We start from the raw sequence: 21,212 nt of genomic DNA on the forward strand, positions 1-21,212 counted from the left end.
ATTAACCTTAAAGGAATTAGTGTAGACGTGAATGTTTTTCAAAGGCGGTGATGCTCTGTAATCCTCCTAATACTTTAATTTGTAGCAGTAATACTGTTGAATGAAGTTTCTGGTTAAAGTACACAGCGAGTCGAAAGTCATCCACGTGCCCCAGGCAACATTACACAATTCGCGTAAACACAAATAACTTCGAAGACACATCCACGAAAGGAACGTATGAATGGTGCTTAACTAAAAAAAAAGAAAAAAGTAGTAAACGTTACGCCATGAAACTTTTAGGAAGGAATCCTACCACGCAGAAATAGTGGCTTTCTGTGGAAACAAGGCCAACATAGTAAGGACTCGCAAGGATAAAGTTTTCCAGTGTTAAGTATTGTAATTTATTTCGGATGAGTATAGAAGTTAATTGATGTGTATTAAATTGTAAATGTTTGTGAACCAGATTTATACACTTTTATTTTGTAACAAATATATTTCAATGAACAAACAACAATACTATTTATAATAATGGTTATTATAACACAAATAATTATTAAAATAATTATTTATATACAAGTTTTACACACAAAGTATACTGAGTCTTCTATCTGATTTAGAACTGAATATTTCATCGTCGGTCCAGGCTCACGACAAACAAATTCTGAGTTTATGTTGTCACACTTCTTTTAAAGCTAGCTAGCTAGCTTGACTGGTCTCACATTCCTTAAGTTGACATTTTACCAACAAAGATATTTAATGTCCTCGAAAAAATACTAACGTCTGAAGTTAATTCACTGAAATTCTGTAGTCTTCCGATTAATAAGCGTTAACCACAATTATAAATTCCCTGGTTTAGAGTATACTGATTGTAAATGGCCAGCAGTATGTTCCATTCCGTCTCTCGGTGCATCGGTTTATGTACTTTAAGGCGAGATTCTCGAATGTTCAACAGTGTTGGAAGACACGCTAGTGTTTTCGTAAACCTTGTATTGTTTATTGCTCTCGAAAATCTTCTACAAATTTAGAAAATAGACGGGACATGCACAATACACATTGAACAATATGTCACATGCATCAAACTGGAAAAAACTTAGGTATTAAAATAAATGTATAACAGTAAATCTGTTACACCAGTCATTCATCCACTTAACCATTACATTCGTCAAGCAGTTGACGAATGAAATGAGTATTAGTGCTATTTCACACAGATATATACCAGTTAGGTTGCCAGATTTCTCTTTTATTGGACTGTAGCAGTGGACACTGGGAAACCATCATCCTCGTACGCTAGATTTATTATGGAAGGTCCATAGGGAAGAATGTATGCTTTGGATATGAAAACCTTTTCAATAAAAACTACGCTGCAGGGCTATTATCAAGATGCATGGTCGTCAGAAAAAACATTAACGTGGTTTGTGATGACGCGGTGAGGCTCCAAAACCATTTTAACGAAACATGATCAACTTTTGGCAGGATCATAGAAATCAACGTACCCGTGCATATGTTGCTGTATATTTGCACATGGCTCTTTATGTTTATCTATTTGATTAATCACCACCAGTTCAGACGGTAGCTGAATTGTTAACATCATTTTGGTGAATGACATTTACTTTGTGAAAAACATTAATAATATTTAAGTGTATTATAAACATACTAAAGTAGAAAATGAAAGGTTGGATTTGTGTTTAGAAAATAAGTAATGTGGCAAAAAAAATCCTACATCTTGTGTTGAGTGAGAGAACAAAAACATGGTAATTTTTTGTTCATTAAGTACTACATAACTATTTATGATCATCAAAAGAATACATTAGCATTAAACATTATTGTTCTGCCAAGTAATTCAATCCGCTCACAACAAACGAGCATCTTATAGTATTACAACAAACTATGAAGTATCTTAAGGTCACTCGTAAATGAACGGCTTTGCTATAGGAAAGCGCGCGCGCACGCTGATCAGGGGTAATATATTGAACGCGTTATGGAGAAAATTAATATATTTCGCAGTGGCCACTGTATTAATGTACATAACAGCTAATGTAATCAAGATGGTTAAGTTTCAACGTGATCGTTATAATATCATCTTTGTTTAATGTAAAATGAATATAGGTAGTTCTGATAATTTTATAGCGTCTTCAACATCTGATTGCGCCAAGATGGATGCAGTTAGCACGTTAACTGCACAGGCCCGGCATGGCTAGGTGGTCAGGGCACCCGACTCGCAATCTGAGGGTCGTGGGTTCGAATTCGTCACATGCCTTTTTAGCCATGGGGCGTTATAATTTTGTGGTCAATTCCATTATTCATTGATAAAAGAGCAGCCCAAGAGTTGATGGTGGGTGGTGATGACTTGTTAACTTCCCTCTAGTCTTACACTGCTAAACTAAGGACGGCTAGCCCATAGCCTTCTTGCAGCTTTGCGCGAAGTTCAAAACGAACAATCAAAGTGTTTTGTGTCTATTTGAATGTCCAAAACAAAAAAATTCTCTTATTTCCAAACTTCTGATAATATAAAATTGGGGAGTTATTATGTGTCTCGGAGGGATTCTAAAACACTTTGTTCATTGCTCATTTTTACGAGTTTGATAACCATATCAATTCCTCACTCTTCCCTTTGCCATTACGTTTCTGTTGGCTAATGGCGCACGCACTTCGTCCCGCCATCCTCGTGAAGCCAACAACATAAATGCATACCTCTAGACATTGCTATATGCAGAGATGCCAACCATTACGATTTTGGTGTATACATTACGACTATGCGCTCATACAGACAAATATTACGACTTGTTGCAACTCCCAAATTAGTATATATTATATAGGCCTATACAATAAAGTGATAAATTGTTCCCCCAGGGCTTGAAAGGGGTGAAAAGAAAATTTCTAGTGAGATACAAATATATTTTGATAATAAATAAAAGACAAATGGCAACTTGCAATAATCATGTTTATGCTTGAAATAATAAAAAAATATTTGTATCTCCGACGTCTACCAATAGTTTGAGTGCGGTGCTTCTCCTACTGGGTACGTGGGTGAATCTATAGTTATGTCATCAGTACTTGTCATCCAATCAGCGCTCGCGTAGATGGGTATTTCTCGTTTTCTAAGCGGCATAGAAACATCAGTGCGATCGTTCACAAGATGGACAAAAAGAGGCCTTGTTCAACAGATTGTCTTGTTTCTGGCAAATCTAAAAGGACTAAAACTGTGAATCAAAAATTTAGGAAATAGTATAGTGCAAAATATCCGGGCATTGCATCAAAAGTCAGTGACAGTCATGCGTTTTGTACAGTTTGTCACATCGATTTTTCTGTGGCACATGGCGAGATAAACGATTGTTCCAGACGTACAAAATCGGCATCTCACAACAAAAGGCTGAGGCGAAGATAAAAACGATGCAGATAACGACATTTATGAGTAAGAATTCAGAATATGAAACCATAAATGCAGAAGTGATGTTCACGCAATTCGTCATTGCAAATAATTTACCCCTAGCTGTAGCCGATCATGCAGGACATCTATTCAGAAAAATGTTCCCAGACTCTGATATAGCAAAAAATATGGCTGTGCTTGAACCAAAACTACAGCCATTGTACAGATGTTGGGTTGTGAAGATGACAAAATGATTTCAAGTATACTTACTAACAATGTTTACAGTTTAGCCACAGATGGATCCACAGACATGGATGACTCAAAACTGTATCCATTGGTTGTACGATATCTTGACCCTTTGCTTGAAAAATTGTTTGTTCTCTTTTGACAATGGTGAAAGGGAAAGGAGCTTCAACGGGAGAGAATATTTTCAAGCTTTTGGACCACGAATTGACAAAGAGGAAAATTCCATGGGAAAACTTCTTCATTGTCTTCTTCAGACAATGCCTCAGTTATGTCTGGTATAGGTAAAGGGGTGATGGAACACATCTCAAGACGACAGCCTAGCATTTACTTCATGGGCTGTGTTTGTCACCTCATGAATATTGCTGCCTAGAAAGCTTCCAGAGAACTGCCCTGCCCAGTTTCTGATATATTGATAGATGTCTACTATTTTTTGGACAAAAGTGCTAGCAGAAAACAACATTTCAAAAAGTTTCAAGGATTGTATGATAAAGAAAGAAAAAAAAATTCTACAACTTGTTAACACAAGATGGCTATCACTTGGGGTGTGCCTCAACAGAATATTGGACATGTGGAAACCATTGAAGAAGTATTTTCACTGTAAAAAGGAAAAACTAGATTCAAAAGGATCTGAACGTGCAGCTCAGTCAGGCAGCAAGACTTTATCAGTCAGGATATCCTCTCAGCCACACAGGGACACAGTCAAGACACCCTCTTAGCCACACAGGGACACAAGATAACAGTCTCCAAAAGCAGACAAAGAAACATTTGATATAACTCAATATATGTTTAGGCAGTCTGACCTTGAACTAAAGAAGAGACAATCAATGAAAAAAAGAGAAGAAAACGAAAGCTAGGAAGGAGGTAACCAAGAAAGGTTATGCGCAGAGCAAGTTAGATAAGTTAACAGTTTTCTTGGACAACAAAATAAAATTGTTATTTTGTCTTTTTCTTCAGTCTGCAATTCCTCTATTTGAGCAAGCCAATTTGATATTGCAAAGAGAAGAACCTTGCATACACATTATGCATAGAACTCTGATTACACAAGTTAAAAATATACTTGTCAGATACATCAAGCCAGAATATCTTGAATGCAACATCACTGAACTTGACTACAACAATGAATCCTTACACAAATCTGATGAGGCAGTTTCTATTGGAAATGCTGCCAAGGAATACATTGTTAAATGTGAAAAGAACCTGGACCTGATCAGCTTCTACACCAGTGTCAAGAAATACTATATTGCAGCAACAAATTACATGATGAAACATTTCCCTCTAAATGATTCATGCAGAGGTTGCTGATCCAAAACTGAAAGTCAGCAAAGATTTCTCTTCTCTTCTCTACGCTTCTTCACATATACTGTCCTTGTCAATACACATGAGCACGACACTATTGACAAGTTAGAAGGGCAATATTTGAACTATCAAATTGATACTTTCTCGTCAACATTCAACTGAAGGACAGTTTCTAAGCTTTGGGTTCAGCTGTCTACAGTTAAGGATGGAAATGGCAACCAGAAGTATGACATTCTGTGTAGGGTTATGTTTGGAATTCTTACAATCTTCCATTCTAATGCTGACAGTGAAAGGATATTTAGTTTAGTGACTAAAAACAAAAGCAAGTTCAAACCAAACTTGAGCACCTCAGTTTTGAGCAGTATTTTAACACACAAGATGTGTATGCAGTCAAATGGACAATGTTGTTATAACTCCCAACCATCCAGAGACATTCTCAGGAAAGCAAAGGCTGCAACAGCTGGAAAACTATTACAATAAGTATCATAAACATGATATAAACTAGTCCTTACAAAAAGGCTTTTTCTGCTTACTGTTTGTGCATGTTCAATGTTGTTTTACCAGTATGTTTGTTACTCTGAACTAATAAAAGACATAATTTCAAAGTATTTTTAAATTAATTTATCAAATACACAAAACAGTCATAAATGAGCAATCTATAGCAGTAATAAATAATAATAGTTATAACAATGATATAATAATAAACAGCTTAGAGACATTGGTCAGGCCCAGTAGCCACAAATGATAAAGGGCTCTGTCTACAATCATCACGCTCAGTCATTTGAAATAGTTGGCATCTCTGTATATGTTATAACTACCCCTACTGTACATTTATTGTAGAAACATCTTTGAAACTTACCCACAAAGAAAACTGGTATAATTAGGATTCGACTTCTAATGGTGTTTATATAATTATTCACTGTCTCAAGTTATTTAATATCTGATGGTGACATACTTAGAATATATTACTTTTGTAATGTAACAGTAATGGGCTCCGACTGTTTTATGGTTGTGATGTAGTGGTTAAATGTTCCAGTTGTTTTATGGTTGTGTAATGGTGACAAGCTTTGACTTTTTTATGGTTGTGATGCAAGTCCTCTATCCAGCTAAAGAGTTTGTTTTGTATTCTAGCAATATAATGTTTTATCTTGTGTCAAGTTCTACTGATCTATTAAACTTTACACTTGTGTATGAGGTATTTAGCGGACATTTTGTGCTTTGAAATGCTTTCTCAGTTGTTGCTGTATTCTTTCGCTGTCTATAGACAAAATCAGGGGTGAATTTCTGAAAACTTATGGCGTTTTCAGACAATTTACAGGACGAGTATCTCTCCATCCCTGTGATTTTTATGTTTTATAGTTGAGCAACATGGATTTTCGCCCAATAACTAGTAGAATATATATAGAAGACACTTATCAATTTTAAAACAAGATATCATTGGGTGGTTATTTTCAGCTATTAGAGTTTATTACATGAAGGGCCAATGTTAGCCTGCTGAATATCCAGGGTCCTTACACCATACATTCGAATACTTTCTTTTGTAGAAAGTTCCTTTTCTTTGTAACATTTTGCAGTCATAGTAATATTTTTCAATGTGGAGAAGAAAACACGTGAAGTTCAAAATGGATTTGCTTAGAGTGTAAAACATGACAGACTCGTAGATTTTTCTAGAAACACCTCCGTAGGTCTAAATACAGAATAATATGAAACTTCGTACAAACCAGAACTCGCTTAATATATTTACTACATATCGCTACAGATAACACTATGTAACACAAATTTGGTTCCTAGATAGTATGTGTTACTTCTTAATTGCTTATGTTGTAAAAGTACAGAAAATGGCCATTATTCCCTTCAAACTTTGCTTTTGTGATCTGGATAATGAAATTCAGAAATTAACCTATTTTCTGTGTAAAAACGAGCAAATTTGCACATTTTCATTTACATAAGGTCTGAATAAAACAACATCTTAATCAAGAGTTACGTGTATTTATACTAAAGTTATGCAAAAATGTTTAGAAGTGAGTAGTTTTTCGAGATTTGCGACTGTAATGTAAATCACTTTCACGTATCAGCCCCCAAATATAGTCTCCCATCATGTTTTCGTTATACGCTCTCAGGTCACAAAAGCAAAGTTTGAAGAGAAATATAGGTCTTTTCCATTTACTTTAGGCATAAGCAATTGGGAAATAACACTTTCTGTCCAGGAACAAGAAAAAGTAAAAATTTTGTTACGTAGTGTAATCAGCTGATAAATTGTCGTTGTTATAGAAACAGTGATTTTTGTTTATGAGATTTGTATACGTGGTAATAACATGCAAAATGAGTAGCCAGAACAGAGATAAGATGTTAATATATATTTTAATTTTAGTGGAACGGTGAGCAAAACTTCAAACAAAGAAACGTTGTTTTTGTTTGCTTGTTTTTGAATTTCGCGCAAAGCTACATGAGGGCTATCTGTCTGCGCTAGCCGTCCCTTATTTAGCAGTGTAAAACTAGAGATGGGAGCTAGCCATCACCACTTACCATCATTTTTTGGGCTACTCTTTTAATAACGAATAGTGGGATTTACCATCACATCATAACGCCCCACGGCTGAAAGGGCGAGCATGTTTGGTGTGACGGGGATAAAAATCATCTAAAATATTGATTAAGTAAATAGAAATTATACAGTAAGTTAGTACGGACAAATGTAATACATATTTGACTATAGAATTTTACAACTTCCCGAGATGGTTTAGTGTCCACAGCACCTTACTGAGCAAGTCAAAAAGTTACAACAAAATTATTATTTTTGTCAACGCATAACTGTTAATTCAGATAAGGTAAAAGTAAACGTGTAAGTGAGTTAGAAGTGGACTTTCCCTGCTTACGCGGAAACAAAATGCTCAAATATTTTTTAGTGAAGTCCAATTTCTGGCTGATATCAAGTTCAAATGATATTTTATCTCGTCATTCGGATGATATTATGTTGTAGTTGAACGCATGCAGTCCCTTTTTAGATTCTGACGTCATAGTTCGTGGTGTAGTCAAAAGAATGCGTGATGCAAAGTTAAGATTTTTATTAGAGGTTCAACAGTTTATCATTGTAGATATAGCTGAGCATCTCTAGAAGAAAACTAGACACAACAGTTGGTAATGCATTCACAACTTACCCACGTTTAAATTCAAATGTTTACATCTGTCGCTTGAGGTATTTTTAGCTATGACTTTGCTCATTTTTTGAGTATTGAAATGAAAGCCAATCGAAGTATAGAAATCTCAATTTAAGACAATCCTTCATTTAGATTAGTCACGATTCCATCAACTGGCGAAAGGAAGAAATAAATATTACTTAAACCTGTGTTCTGGAGTTTAACAAAATGTTAGAGACTTTCATAGTTAAATATCACTTTCGTATTTCATTTCTGGTTCTCTAATCTCGAAATGTTTTATCGATGTTCATCTAGTTTGTAATTTTTCGTGCAGAAAGTATGAACTGATGCAAACTTGTCTTCTTTGCGATCTTGTAAGAAATGTGAGCACTTCGTGCATTCCATCTTTAAGGTTGTACACTGCTACTTTGTTGCTCTGGAGCTACTTGCTCACACGATTGATGTGAAACAAAACATCGTGCCGTACTAAAAGACTCGCTAGGCCTTAAATAGGTCTCTCTTGTGCAAAGCTCATTTTGTTTTCTTGAGTTGCGTGATCTATCAATGGTCTAAAGGCGCACTTCGTTGAGTTGATATCGAAGCACTTTGACACATTTTTATATGGTATTTCTAGCGGTTGTTTAATAATAAGTTGTGTAGCATTTTGTTTGAGTATGAACAAGAGCTGGGTAGAATTGAAGATGACAGAGAGACGTCAAAAATGTTACACACAACACAGATGGTTTTGCAGTGCTCAGTACAGCCAACTTTAGGCTGTGTTTGTATAAACTGTGCATTTTTGTTAATGTCCAAAATTCTTCTGCAACCCTGCCTTTAGTCGTTGATATTACCTACACTGTCATAACTCTGTCTTCTGCAGCCATCAATATTGGTTTTTAAGTTCCACTTGTGGTCCAAAATGGTGTCGCACAAAACTTCACCAATAGTTGCCTAAACAGTAAAAAATCATGTTAAAATGTTCTGACAGTGACATGTCACCCATTATATCCAGTTAACGATGCGCAGATGCCTTTTGGGTGACGTCTGTTGTGTTGTTTGCGATCATACACCAAAGTACTTAGCTTGATTAACCTTTTCAAAAGTATTCTAAATGATTTACTTTCCCATCCAGATTATCAAGTTGTTATAAAAATCTTTATTGAGATAATGATCTATAGTCTATGTCTGTTCGTATCAGGTATTCGTTTATTATGGAGTCAAATTTTGCTACCTGTTCAACTTTTTGGGGAAATTACCATTGTTAGGATCAATCATGAAATTCTTCTGTTTTTCCACGAAATGTCAGATTAAGTATTGCCAAATGGCAAGCTATGCAAATCAATCTTTTGAGATTAGATATCCAGTAATGATTTTCTGTTGTTTTTTGTTTGCTTGTTGAATTTCGCGCAAAGCTACACGAGGGCTATCTGCGCTAGCGTTCCCTAATTTAGCAGTGTAAGACTGGAGGGAAGGCAACTAGTCATCATCACCCACCGCCAACTCTTGCGTTACTTTTTTACCAACGAATGGTGGGATTCAACGTAATATTATAATGCCATTACGACTGAAAGGAGTGAGCATGCTTAGTGTGACTGGGATTCGAACCCGCGACCCTCAGATTACGAGTCGAGACCTTAACCACTTGGCAAAGCCTGGCCACTTTTCTGTTGAAACATAGTTTTGTGTTAACACTGCATAGTCATTTTGCTTCTAATCTCTACTCTCAGATTTCATCATGACTTCTTGTTTAGTACAAGTGCTGATGAACGTTCATGCTCTTCCAGCTTAATAAGGCCCGGTATGGCCAGGTGGTTAAGGCACACGACTCGAAATCCGAGGGTCGCGGGTTCGAATCACAGTAGCACCAAACATGCTCGCCTTTCAGCTGTGAGAACGTTATAATATGTCGGCCAATCCCACTATTTGTTGGTAAAAGAGTAGATCAATAGTAGGCAGTGCGTGGTGATAACTAGCTGCTTTCTTTCTAGTTTTGCTTCCCGCTAGTACAGCGGTAAGTCGACGGATTTACAACGCTAAAATCAGGGGTTCGATTTCCCTCGGTGGGCTCAACAGATAGCCCGAAGTGGCTTTGCTATAAGAAAACACACACGCTCTAGTATTACGCTGCTAAATTAGGAATGGCTAGCGCAAATAGACCTCGTGTAGCTTTGTGCGAACTTCGAAACAAACTTTCAGTCTAAAAGGAAGATGCTCTCATGGATTAAAGACACCCCTCGAAATAGCATTATTACGTTTTCCGAAGAGAATACAGAGAAGTTAAAACACTATTTGAAGTTAGAATACACAAGTCACGATCGGAGTACATTTTTCGGTGAACATATAATAATTCTTCGTAAAGCTTCTGGGAACATTATCATGATTGTGCGGAAATTCAATATTCAACATTTGTTTGGGAGCTCACTCTTTTACACATTCACATCTTTGTTCGACACATATTTTATGGCCACGGTGTTGTATTGTCAGATAATATCTGAATTAAGCTTACCACTGTGGTCTCGCTTTATAATCCAACGTGCTGTGATTCGGTCTGCACATTTTCTCTGGTTATAGATGTTGTTTTTTCAAGATCAAGAGCCTTCGAAGTTAAAACCAATATCTTGGCCATGAATGCATTTTAATCATTAGAAGTGGAACACATGGCATTTTTTGCTTCTTGTGATGTGAAGAATGTGGTTATGCCCAAGTATCTGGTTTTTCTGGAGAAATCGGTGTATTTTTGAGTATCAGCGAGATACGACTGTTTCGTCATGCAATTTCTTTTTTTCTTTTCATAAACAATTTGTTAAAAAGGAACGATTAATTTTTGCTTAACGAGACATAAACTGTACGTTGTGAATAAACTACAAGTTCAGTTATATGTTTTCGATTATATCACTTTTTCTCTTCAATGCAATACCAATCGGCACAGATAGCCCAACGTTTAGTTTTGTGCTTAATTATAAACACAGTAAAACAATCGATTACTATATTTGATAGTGTGGGTGTAAATAAATAATGACGTGATGTTACTGGACACAAACAAAGTTATTAAAACGAATTTTCGTAATGAATTTATTTCTTCTGTAATATATGGTTATGACCAGGGTTAAAATTCTGCCGATGAATTATTTTTGACGGCGGTAATAGTAGTAGGACTTGTTTAAGCTGTTTTATTCTTTATGTTAACATGTAAACTTCTGGCACGGTATGGCCAGGTGGGTTAAGGCGCTCGACTCGTAATCCAAGTGTCGCGGGTTCGAATTCCGGCCGCATCAAACATGCTCGCCCTTTCAGCCGTGGGGGCGTGAAAATGGGACGGTCAATCCGACTAGTTGTTGGAAAAAGAGTAGCCCAAGAGTTAGCGGTGGGTGGTGATGACTAGCTGCCTTTCCTCTAGTCTTACACTGCTAAATTAGGGACGGCTAACGCAGATAACTCTCGTGTAGCTTTGCGCGAAATTCAAAAACAAACAAACAAATGACGTTGTTTAGCCTCTTGGCGTAAACAGTTGTCTTTGCTCCTAACCCCCCTCCCTAAAATCACCACTGACTATGTATGATATACACGTTTCAATAATTGTTAACAGAAGAGTGGATAATCTTAAAAACGTGGGTAAGAGACGTGCTGTTCGCGCCCGCGTCGCGCTAAACATGCTCGCCCTCCCAGCCGTGGGGGTGTATAATGTGACGGTCAATCCCACTATTCGTTGGTAAAAGAGTAGCCCAAGAGTTGGCGGTGGGTGGTGATGACTAGCTGCCTTCCCTCTAGTCTTACACTGCTAAATTAGGGACGGCTAGCACAGATAGCCCTCGAGTAGTTTTGTGCGAAATTCCCAAACAAACAAACAAACAAAGAGACGTGCTGATTACATCCTCTTCAAATGTGTAGTGCTAACATGTATATTACTCGCTAGTAGAAGAAAGAGGGAATATCATCTCTTTTCCTCATGTTTCAAGTAGTAGATGTTTTAACTTTTGTTCTCCTTCTATCTTTTTGTATATGTAATTTTGATAAAAGTCTATATATAGCAAATAAGAACACACAAAACTTGTTTTCACATGTAAATAGCTGTAATGAGCAAATATCTACAATAAAAACAAAAACTCTATTAGGATTTACATCAGCATTACGTTGCACTAGTTAGCAAGCTAATTTTACTGCGCCTTAATAAATTATATGTTATATGCGTAAATTGTTTAGTCGATGAGTGCCGTAATGAACCTCTTAAAATACAAATTAAGACAGGTAAATCGTGACAACACTAACGACTAAAAACTGCAATATCCGAAAAGTTGGGCGCTAAACGAGTCGTAAGTGTAGAGACTTTAGTAAATATTACTTTTGTTTCCAGTTTACGATTACTGTGTATTAAAGTACGAAGAACTCTTATTGTTTTATTCAATTTAAACATGTAGCCTAAGTTTTTTAAAGGAAAAAGCGCCGGATCGTGCTGCTATCTTGTGATATAAAACAAAAAAATATGTAATTATATTTAAATATTTATTTGATACCATATTATTTATTTCTACAATTCTCCAGGAAGGTTAAATGTCCAGAGTGTCAGTTAGACTGGTGTTTTTTCTGCCATGCCCCATGGCACGTTGACTTAACCTGTAAAGAATACATGAAAGGAGATCGACTTGTTAAATCTTGGGCGAGAAAAACTACTCATGGTCAACTCAACGCCCAGCGTTGCCCGAAATGTAAAGTAAGGCCAACATTATTTAACATCCTGAATAATATGTATTATTGATATTTAACCCAGTATCATTTTGAAAACTCTTTTTAGAATCATGGAAATATGTGTCCTTAGCAGAATCAGACTGTTTACATAAATGTGAAAAGTATATAGTTTAGTGATAGTATTTTGTAACGTAAAATATAAAGGTAATAATAGTTTGTTTTAATTATAAATGTTATAATTCGAAGTTATTTTATTTGTACAGTAATTGTTTGTCAATACAGCTCTCTGTAAACAGGCTTAAGAAAATATATTGTTGAATCTGATATCCTTGGTTACTTAGCAATTACTGTTTTGTGTTTTGACCATGTTTTTAACACACTTTTTAATACTGCTAGTGTACCTTTGTGTAGTTGTTTGTCAGAAGTGCATGTTCTTCACCCTACTTCTAGCAGCCTCAGAAGTAGAACCAGACATATGTATAGGATTATGTTTATTTGAGTATGATTTAACTTTGTTTATGTACTACTATTAAAGCTAAGATCTGGTGAGCATAGCCTAATTTTTACCTTTTTGTTTTACCTTTAATCAAAATATGCTGAAATAAGACTTCTCTAATTTCACCTTTTCAAATATGACACTGTTATTCACACAAACAAAACTGTGTTAAGACATTGGGAGGCAGATATCCAGTGAGCTACACACAGTGATACCACATGACAAACATAGGAAATAAATAAAGAAAAGAAAAGGCACTTGAAATCCATTATTTACAGATACTCTTGTTTTCTTAATATTTAATTTGCACATTTTTTATGAAGTTTTAAATAATGAAGCAAACTGAAAAACGTTTTAAATTTATTAACATTTAATCAAAGTTTTAAATGATTGACACCCCTAATTTATGGTGTTATTACACCCATCAGCTTATTTCCTGAAACAAGTGCATACCATTAGTGGTGTGAAATACTAAGTATTACTTCTATTAATTAGAATCTTCAGAAATAAAAGGGACATAAATTTTGATAATTGCATTGTAATTTCCATAGATTTACATCCAAAGATCAAGTGGGTGTGATCACATGCATTGTAGTCGTTGTAAAACAGATTTCTGCTATAGATGTGGTGAACGTTTTCGAGGACTAAAATTTTTTGGAGATCACTATAGCAAATTGAGTGTATTTGGCTGTAAGTACCGATATAAGTTGGACAAGCCTATGGAAAGAAAGCTAGTGCGTGGTGCCATTTTTGGTGAGTGAGAATTTTCAATATGCTTACCTGTATATCTTATCATGTTACTCATTTTCTTCTAGCAGCTACCAATACAACAACCTTGCTACACAAAACATCATTAAAAAAATAGAAATTTTTATTTTACATTATTTTCAAAGTAAATGACTCATTGTTCAGAATTGTGAATAAAAAATGTAACATTTTGAATGCCATTATAAACAAAACTTAAATACAAAGCAGGAAAAACATCTTTATTTTTTATAAATTTCAGGTACCCATTAAAGCAAATAATTTTTTATTGCATAAAACCCTCCTTAATGGGTTGTGACATCAAAAGTTTTTATATCTTTGTTGTATGGTGTATTAATTTCTTTATGTACGTCAAAGTGAAAATGTTTATTGTCTCAAATTAAAAACATGAAAACACCTTAAGGAAATAATTGCTAGAAAATGTCACATCACTTTTTGGTAGTTGATAATTTGCATTTGTTTCTGCAATTTTGTTAGTGCTGTTAGAATATTGGGGCTGGATTAACTAAAAGGCAGTTGTAAATGAGTCCAAGGTGTCATTTTTTCCCATAGTAATTATACTCTTTGTTTTTAATAGCTTTCTCAGGAACTTTCTTAAGTTAGGAACTTTAGCATTTTAAAATCTCGGTAGAAAAAAAAAGAAAAAAGAGGAATACAGAGAACTGACATTGCCCATGGGTCCTGTGGTCTTAATTCTATCTTCTACAAAATAGATAATATTAAACTGACATTGCCCATGGGTCCTGTGGTCTTAATTCTATCTTCTACAAAATAGATAATATTAAACTGACATTGCCCATGGGTCTTGTGGTCTTAATTCTATCTTCTACAAAATAGATAATATTAAACTGACAGTGCCCATGGGTCTTTTGGTGTTAATTCTATCTTCTACAAAATAGATAATATTGAACTGACGTTGCCCATGGGTTCTGTGGTCTTAATTCTGTCTTCTACAGAATAGATAATATTAAACTGACATTGCCCATGGGTCCTGTAGTCTTAATTCTATCTTCTACAAAATAGATAATATTGAACTGACATTGCCCATGGGTCCTGTAGTCTTAATTCTGTTTTTTACAAAATAGATAATATTGAACTGACATTGCCCATGGGTCCTGTGGTCTTGATTCTATCTTCTACAAAATAGATAATATTAAAAATAAGCCTCAGATAATTTAAATAAAACATACTTATGTTGTTTGAAATGGGTTATCTTTGCAAGAAATCATAATAACTATACAATTTCTTTTGTCTTTCCATCTTTTTTTCTTCCATCTGAAAACATTTTATTATGTGCACCCATCTATTAAATCTTTCATAATTGTAATTGTTTCTGTAGGTGGAAAGTTAATGGTGGCTCCTGTTTTAGGATCTTTTGCACTCTGTGCAGGTGCAATGGTAGTAAGTGTAGGTGTGTTTGCTCTTCCATTCTACAGTGGAGTAAAACTATATCAGCATTACCAGGCTAAGAAAAGACTGACTGTTACAGGTGCTCTGCACCAGCCCTCTGTAGGCCAGGGTGATATTGCATGGGAGCTAGATAGTGTATAATGGTCAGATATATCAGGTAGGGTGATGCTGTTATACTGTATAAACAAATAATTAATCTAGATGGAAGTATTGCATATGTAAAGATTTAAAATACTTTTCATAAAAAAAGTTTTATAAATCATAACTAAAAGTTAATGTACTTGTTTGGCTATCAACTAAAGAACTTTTCCATTTTTAATAGCCGAAAGTGAGGAATTCTCATCTGATTAGCTTGATCAGTCTAACATGAAGACAAGTTTGGAACTGTTCTGTGAAGATATGATTTTTTTATTTGCTAAAGAGGGAAGGGAAAGTTTGATAAATTAATTCACTTAGTCATCTGTATTAGTTCCTATTCCAGTTAACACTGCTATCTATGATACCTTTTTTTTTAATGATGGAAAGGTACTGATGTAGTAAACTGTATATATACTGTTAAGTTCAGTTGTTTCTTAATATATATTTTTTCTTAAAAATCCAGTATACTTGATGCCTAACCTTACTTATATGAGGTGAGCTATAGCTGTTAAATTTTATGTCATGTATGGGAGATATTTTAATTTAAGTTATATGTATTAGCAGAGGATCAAATTCTATATGTAGTTGTTGAGGCTTTTTTTTTTATTATTTTCACTTATAATTTTATGTCTGTAAAAAAAAAAAAATTTTAGAAATACATGATGGTAGGCAAATGTATTATCCTTAACTTCTTTTAAAATTTAAACATGAAGTTGTACTGTTAACTGGCACTCAGAAAAGTTTGTGTACTTTGTATTCTACCAGCTCATAAATAATTTGTAATCCTGGTTTTGAGATTTGTACACTTTGAGTTGTACAGTCATTTACAGAAAACCTATAATCCTTGTGAGGAATTTGTATACATTGAGATGCACAGTCTTTTATAAGAAGTCTGTAATCTTGGTGTGAAATTTGTACAAGCATAATCTTGGCTTGAAGTCTGAGTACATTGAGTTGTACAACTATTGAGAGGAAGCCCATAGTCTTGGTGTGAAGTCAGTATTTTTTGAATTCTACAGTCATTGACAGGAAGTTTGTACCTTTTGAATTGTTTTGCTATTTACAGGCATGAATTCCTTGTGTATTGACATATATTATGCTAATACAACATGACATTGACTTTATAAGCACAAGGAACTTTTACGTAGTGACAATACTGTATGTTTCAACAGAATGTTGGTCTGTCTTGTTTGGATATGTGTACAGTTTATATACCAAAGTAACGGACACACTATCTAACTATCTATGTAAACGTATTGTCACACAACAACAGTGACATTTACAACAGATGTATGATGTAATGGAAAACTCAGGGCTGGTTGAACATGGGAATGAAACCTATGAATAAAGTTGGTCAGGGTTTCATGATGCTATGAGAGTTATTGTCATAGGGGAAAAAAACACCTTAAGTAATTTCTTGTTATTGTGAACAATTTATTTTTTGGCTGGTGTAGGAGCAAAATATACCAAAGTATCTGATGATTTGATTGGAATTGATTACTTGTTAAGGAATATTTCTCAAATTCATATCTGTGTATGTGTTCTTTATGTGCATGATTATCAAAATAACCAGATATATTTATCCTTATGTCATTCATGGCATCTATAAAAATAAACAACACACACACACACCTTGATTTTTCTCCATTCAATAGAGTTTGTTTCAAGTCAGGTGGTAAAGTGCTTATCTTATGGGAAGGCTTAAGTACAATATTTAAGTTACTGGTAGATTCAGTAACAATTTCTGGCATAAAAGGAAATAAAACTAGATATGTTTTTGTTATTCATAAAGAAAAGACTGTTATTGATAAAAAAAAAAAGTGTTATGGATTTGAAAGTTAGTAAACATTTGTCTAGATAGCAGTTCAGTTCAGTTAGTAAGTACAAAACTGTATAGCATGGTTTATATTGATATAGTAGAAAATAATGATCAGGTCTCTCATGAAGGGGTTTGTTTCTCCTTTTGTATACACTGATAACCACTTTGTTTTTTTATTTCTCTTTATTATGTTAAAATCTAAAAAGGAGAGTTATCTGTCAGATTCTATTTCACAAGTGAAAATTAACATTTGGGCTCTGTTATTCCAAACTTGTATAAAATAAAGGAGATTGTGTATCCCGTGACAATGTGCTAAAAATATTGTCAATGTATCATGACTAGATGCAATGTTTTTTGTATGTGTGAATTTATTATTGAGATGCTCTTCTAGAACAGACATGTAAAGTTCATTAAGTAGAAGGGAATGTTCCACAATTAGGCCAGTGTTTTGTTTGTAGAACTGACCGCTGTAGATAAATGTGTTAACACTAGTTTAGTTTTTAGAGGGAAACTTGTTTGACTGGCATTGAAGTAAAAAACGATTTTGTCAAAAGCCACTAAAATATCTTCTTGATCTCATTCAAAGTTTTTGATTCCATCCACAAAATTTATACTATATATTATGTCTTTTTAATTTATGTATATCACATATTTGGTTGTATATCATACCTGAAGAAGATGGACCAGTGTTGTTTTATCAAAACAGGTTGTGTGTCTCTATACAAAGTTTTTGTGTTTATAAATCATTGTTAGTTATTTTACTATTACATAAAATCTTGGCTTGAAGTTTATATCCATTGAATTGTGCAATCATTTACAGGAACTCCATAAATTTTGTGTGGAGCTTGTACATTTTGAATTGCACAATGGTTCTTAGGAATTTATAATTTTATTTTGAAGTTTGTGTATCTTGGATCTTAGTCTTTACAGAATTTTCATAATCTCTTGCATTGAAATCTGTATACTTTAAAACTTGTCAGACTTTCAAGAAAACTTGTAATCTGTATTACTTACATACTCTTGGTCTTGTCAGATGGGAAAGTTGTATACTGTGGGTCCTTCAATTGTTCATAATGTTGGTGTTATATTATACTTTATGTGTATTATAGTACTTGAGGTCAGGAATAAAAAGTTAATTGTTGTACAGAAGTTGAAGAATTACTATGGAAAAAGTTTGTTACAAAAGTAGAATTGTTAAATGAGAAACAACAGATTAAAAAAATTAATTACTGTAATAAAAAGAAGAAAGAATTACTGACTACAATTATTGTCTGAGAGATAAGTTACAAGTATGAAATGAACATACTGATTTATGTATTTTGTATTGAATTTTCCTACAGTTTTAAAATGTGGTTTGCAAGTTAGCTGCTTGATATTGTTAGTAATGGCTAAAGTTTACCAAAGTCTATTGTTACTGTTTTCAAGTGTTCTTAATATTCACTGTTTGATAAGAATACTTGTGAACATACTTCAGTAACAGAGGATAACTCTTCTTTGAGTATTAATTGATTGTGAGATTATCATTTAATGTCACACAAAAAATGAATTACTAAAGAAAAAGTCTACCAACCTTTTTCGTGTGTTCTATTTGTAATTATTATGTCCTTAATCTAATGTTTTGTATCTAGTCTAGTACCACTATTACTCTTTCACAATGAAACTTGCTATGTACATATAATGGCAAAATCTGTTCAGTATCAGTTTCCTTTTAATAAATTATTGTCTTCAAAAAGCCAGTAGTGTGTGTGTGTGTGACTACATGTATAAAGGGTTTATTGTCATGGCAAAACTTTACACATGTAAATTACAAAATAAATTGCTCTGACCTTAAGTTTTGGTGAGTCTACATATAGAATATTATATAATAAGCAATGCTTTGGTGTAGAACTTCTAGATGTAGGAAACCCAGATTTTGTTAGTTTTGGTTGAATTTTTGAAGAGTTTGAAAAGTTTCTAGTCAGCTGAATGAAGGTAACATACACAATGATATGTAGTGGTAACATAAGTTGGGTAATAAGAGAATATTTAAATGCAATTTGAAATGTTTCTGTTTAAGACTTTATCTCTTGGTGCAGATATTAAACATTAATAGTGGAATAAAAAGCCTTTTGAGACTGAATTATTAATATCTATATTTTAAATATAAATTTAATTTTTTGTTGGTTAGGTTCTTGTCTAATTAATGTTAACATTGACTTGAAACATACAGTTTTAATGTTTTATGGCAAGAATTAAAATTACATGTTTAGAAAAGTTTATAAATTATGAAATAAGATAATGCTGGAAAACTTAATGCATTTCATGTACGATGACACTGGCTGTTGTGTGTTAAAGTTTAGGATAGGTAATATACAGTTTCTTGACATTTTAATCCAGTAACTGGCATTCAGTCTTTTATTATTGCATGTCATTTAATGTTATATTGTCTTCCTCTTTAGTGGGATAACTACAAAAGTTGGAGCTTGTACATTTATTTACTTGTAGTTACAATTCTGGATGATCTGATATCATTAACTTCATTGAAAATTAAAAATAAAATTGCATATTGTATTTACTTTTGGATTACACAACTGGTCTGATATCCAATACATATTTTATGCAGTGATGGAAGTGAAATTCATATTTAGTACACAGAGTGGAACTATGATTATTATATTTCCACCACAACTGCTGTTGACTACAAATTGAGGCAGTCAGTGTGTAGATTCTGTCTGCTGTTCTTTGTCTAAATGTTTTTACTTTACCAAATACAGGTGCCCTATAGTCCAAACAACTTGTATGTTTCTCCTTGTTGCGATTCCTAAGTTTGTCAGGCTCTTTGGGTCTCCTTTTTTGTCCCTCCTCCCTGCAATTGCAGGGGCTGTGAGGGCATACTTATGCCCCTGTTCATATTCTTCTTCAGTAAATTAAGTACAAAGTGAATTTGAATTAATCAAGTATTGATTAAACAAGATATGATGTATGTAGTAACCAGTTTTGTTATTTACTAAAACCTGACTTGTTGTATCCAGATACTTAAGTATCTGCTGCTATAACACTTTTTCACAAGTGTGTCGTGTCAACTCTGAAAATGATGTGCAGTTACAGATCTTATTACACAAGTTAAAATACACTACATGTAGTATTTGATAGACAATTCAATAGTAGGATACAGCATTGAGACAATGTAAGGAAACATTATTATTTTTAGGCATGTAAGACTCTCTGTCTAGTAGTTGTCTTATTTCTTGAAATGATTTGAAGATGGTTCTGTTTTATAATATAATGATATTTGCATGAAATTTTATATTGGTTCAATTATGAAAGTTACTAGTAAAACTTTAACATGTCAATTATTCTCTTCAAGAGCTTTCAGTGTACATATGCACTTTATCAAGTATGGTATTCACTGTTATATTTTTGTAGCCAAAGCAATGTATTGTACAAAAGTTTTATCTTGTGATGGTTTAAACTACAGTCAAATTGCCAAGACTCAAAAAAACGAAATGCTGCACATTTTGAAAAGATTTGTTTTTTGTGTTAAGGTCACCATAATAGTCTAGATCAAAGGTTGGTGATATTTTAAAACCTGAACTAGTTTCATTTTGTGGAATGTTTACTTTTGTACATAATATACAAAAATAATATAATGAACTAATTCCTTGTAGCAGTTCTGCCTGAATCTCTTTCAAATGTCTTAAAACTATAGATACTTTATCTATGAACTTCTCTGGATGGACTTTAGAAATCTACAATTACAAAAACCTTTGATTTTTAGTTAATTTATTAAACTTGTGTTTTGACAAATTAAAGTACATGTGTAACTTTATTGAACTAGAACATTAAAGCTTTACAGAAAAATGTTATGCATGTGTGTGCATCTCTATACCACAAAGTTAA

General features: G+C 33.9%; 1 protein-coding gene across 1 annotated transcript in view; it reads left to right on the forward strand.

The window, feature by feature from the left end:
* The window catches only part of LOC143234121 (E3 ubiquitin-protein ligase RNF217-like), a 45,698-nt gene extending 24,525 nt beyond the window's left edge, over positions 1 to 21,173 (forward strand). Inside the window, exons 3-6 of the mRNA XM_076471203.1 lie at positions 12,562 to 12,730; positions 13,753 to 13,954; positions 15,306 to 15,533; positions 15,699 to 21,173. Of these exons, the coding sequence (XP_076327318.1) occupies positions 12,562 to 12,730; positions 13,753 to 13,954; positions 15,306 to 15,517 (583 nt within the window). The 3' untranslated portion in view covers positions 15,518 to 15,533; positions 15,699 to 21,173. The remainder of the gene's footprint in view (positions 1 to 12,561; positions 12,731 to 13,752; positions 13,955 to 15,305; positions 15,534 to 15,698) is intronic.
* Positions 21,174 to 21,212: the final 39 nt, after the last annotated feature.

The sequence above is a fragment of the Tachypleus tridentatus genome, chromosome 12 (assembly GCF_004210375.1).
Source record: "Tachypleus tridentatus isolate NWPU-2018 chromosome 12, ASM421037v1, whole genome shotgun sequence".
NCBI lineage: Eukaryota > Metazoa > Arthropoda > Merostomata > Xiphosura > Limulidae > Tachypleus > Tachypleus tridentatus.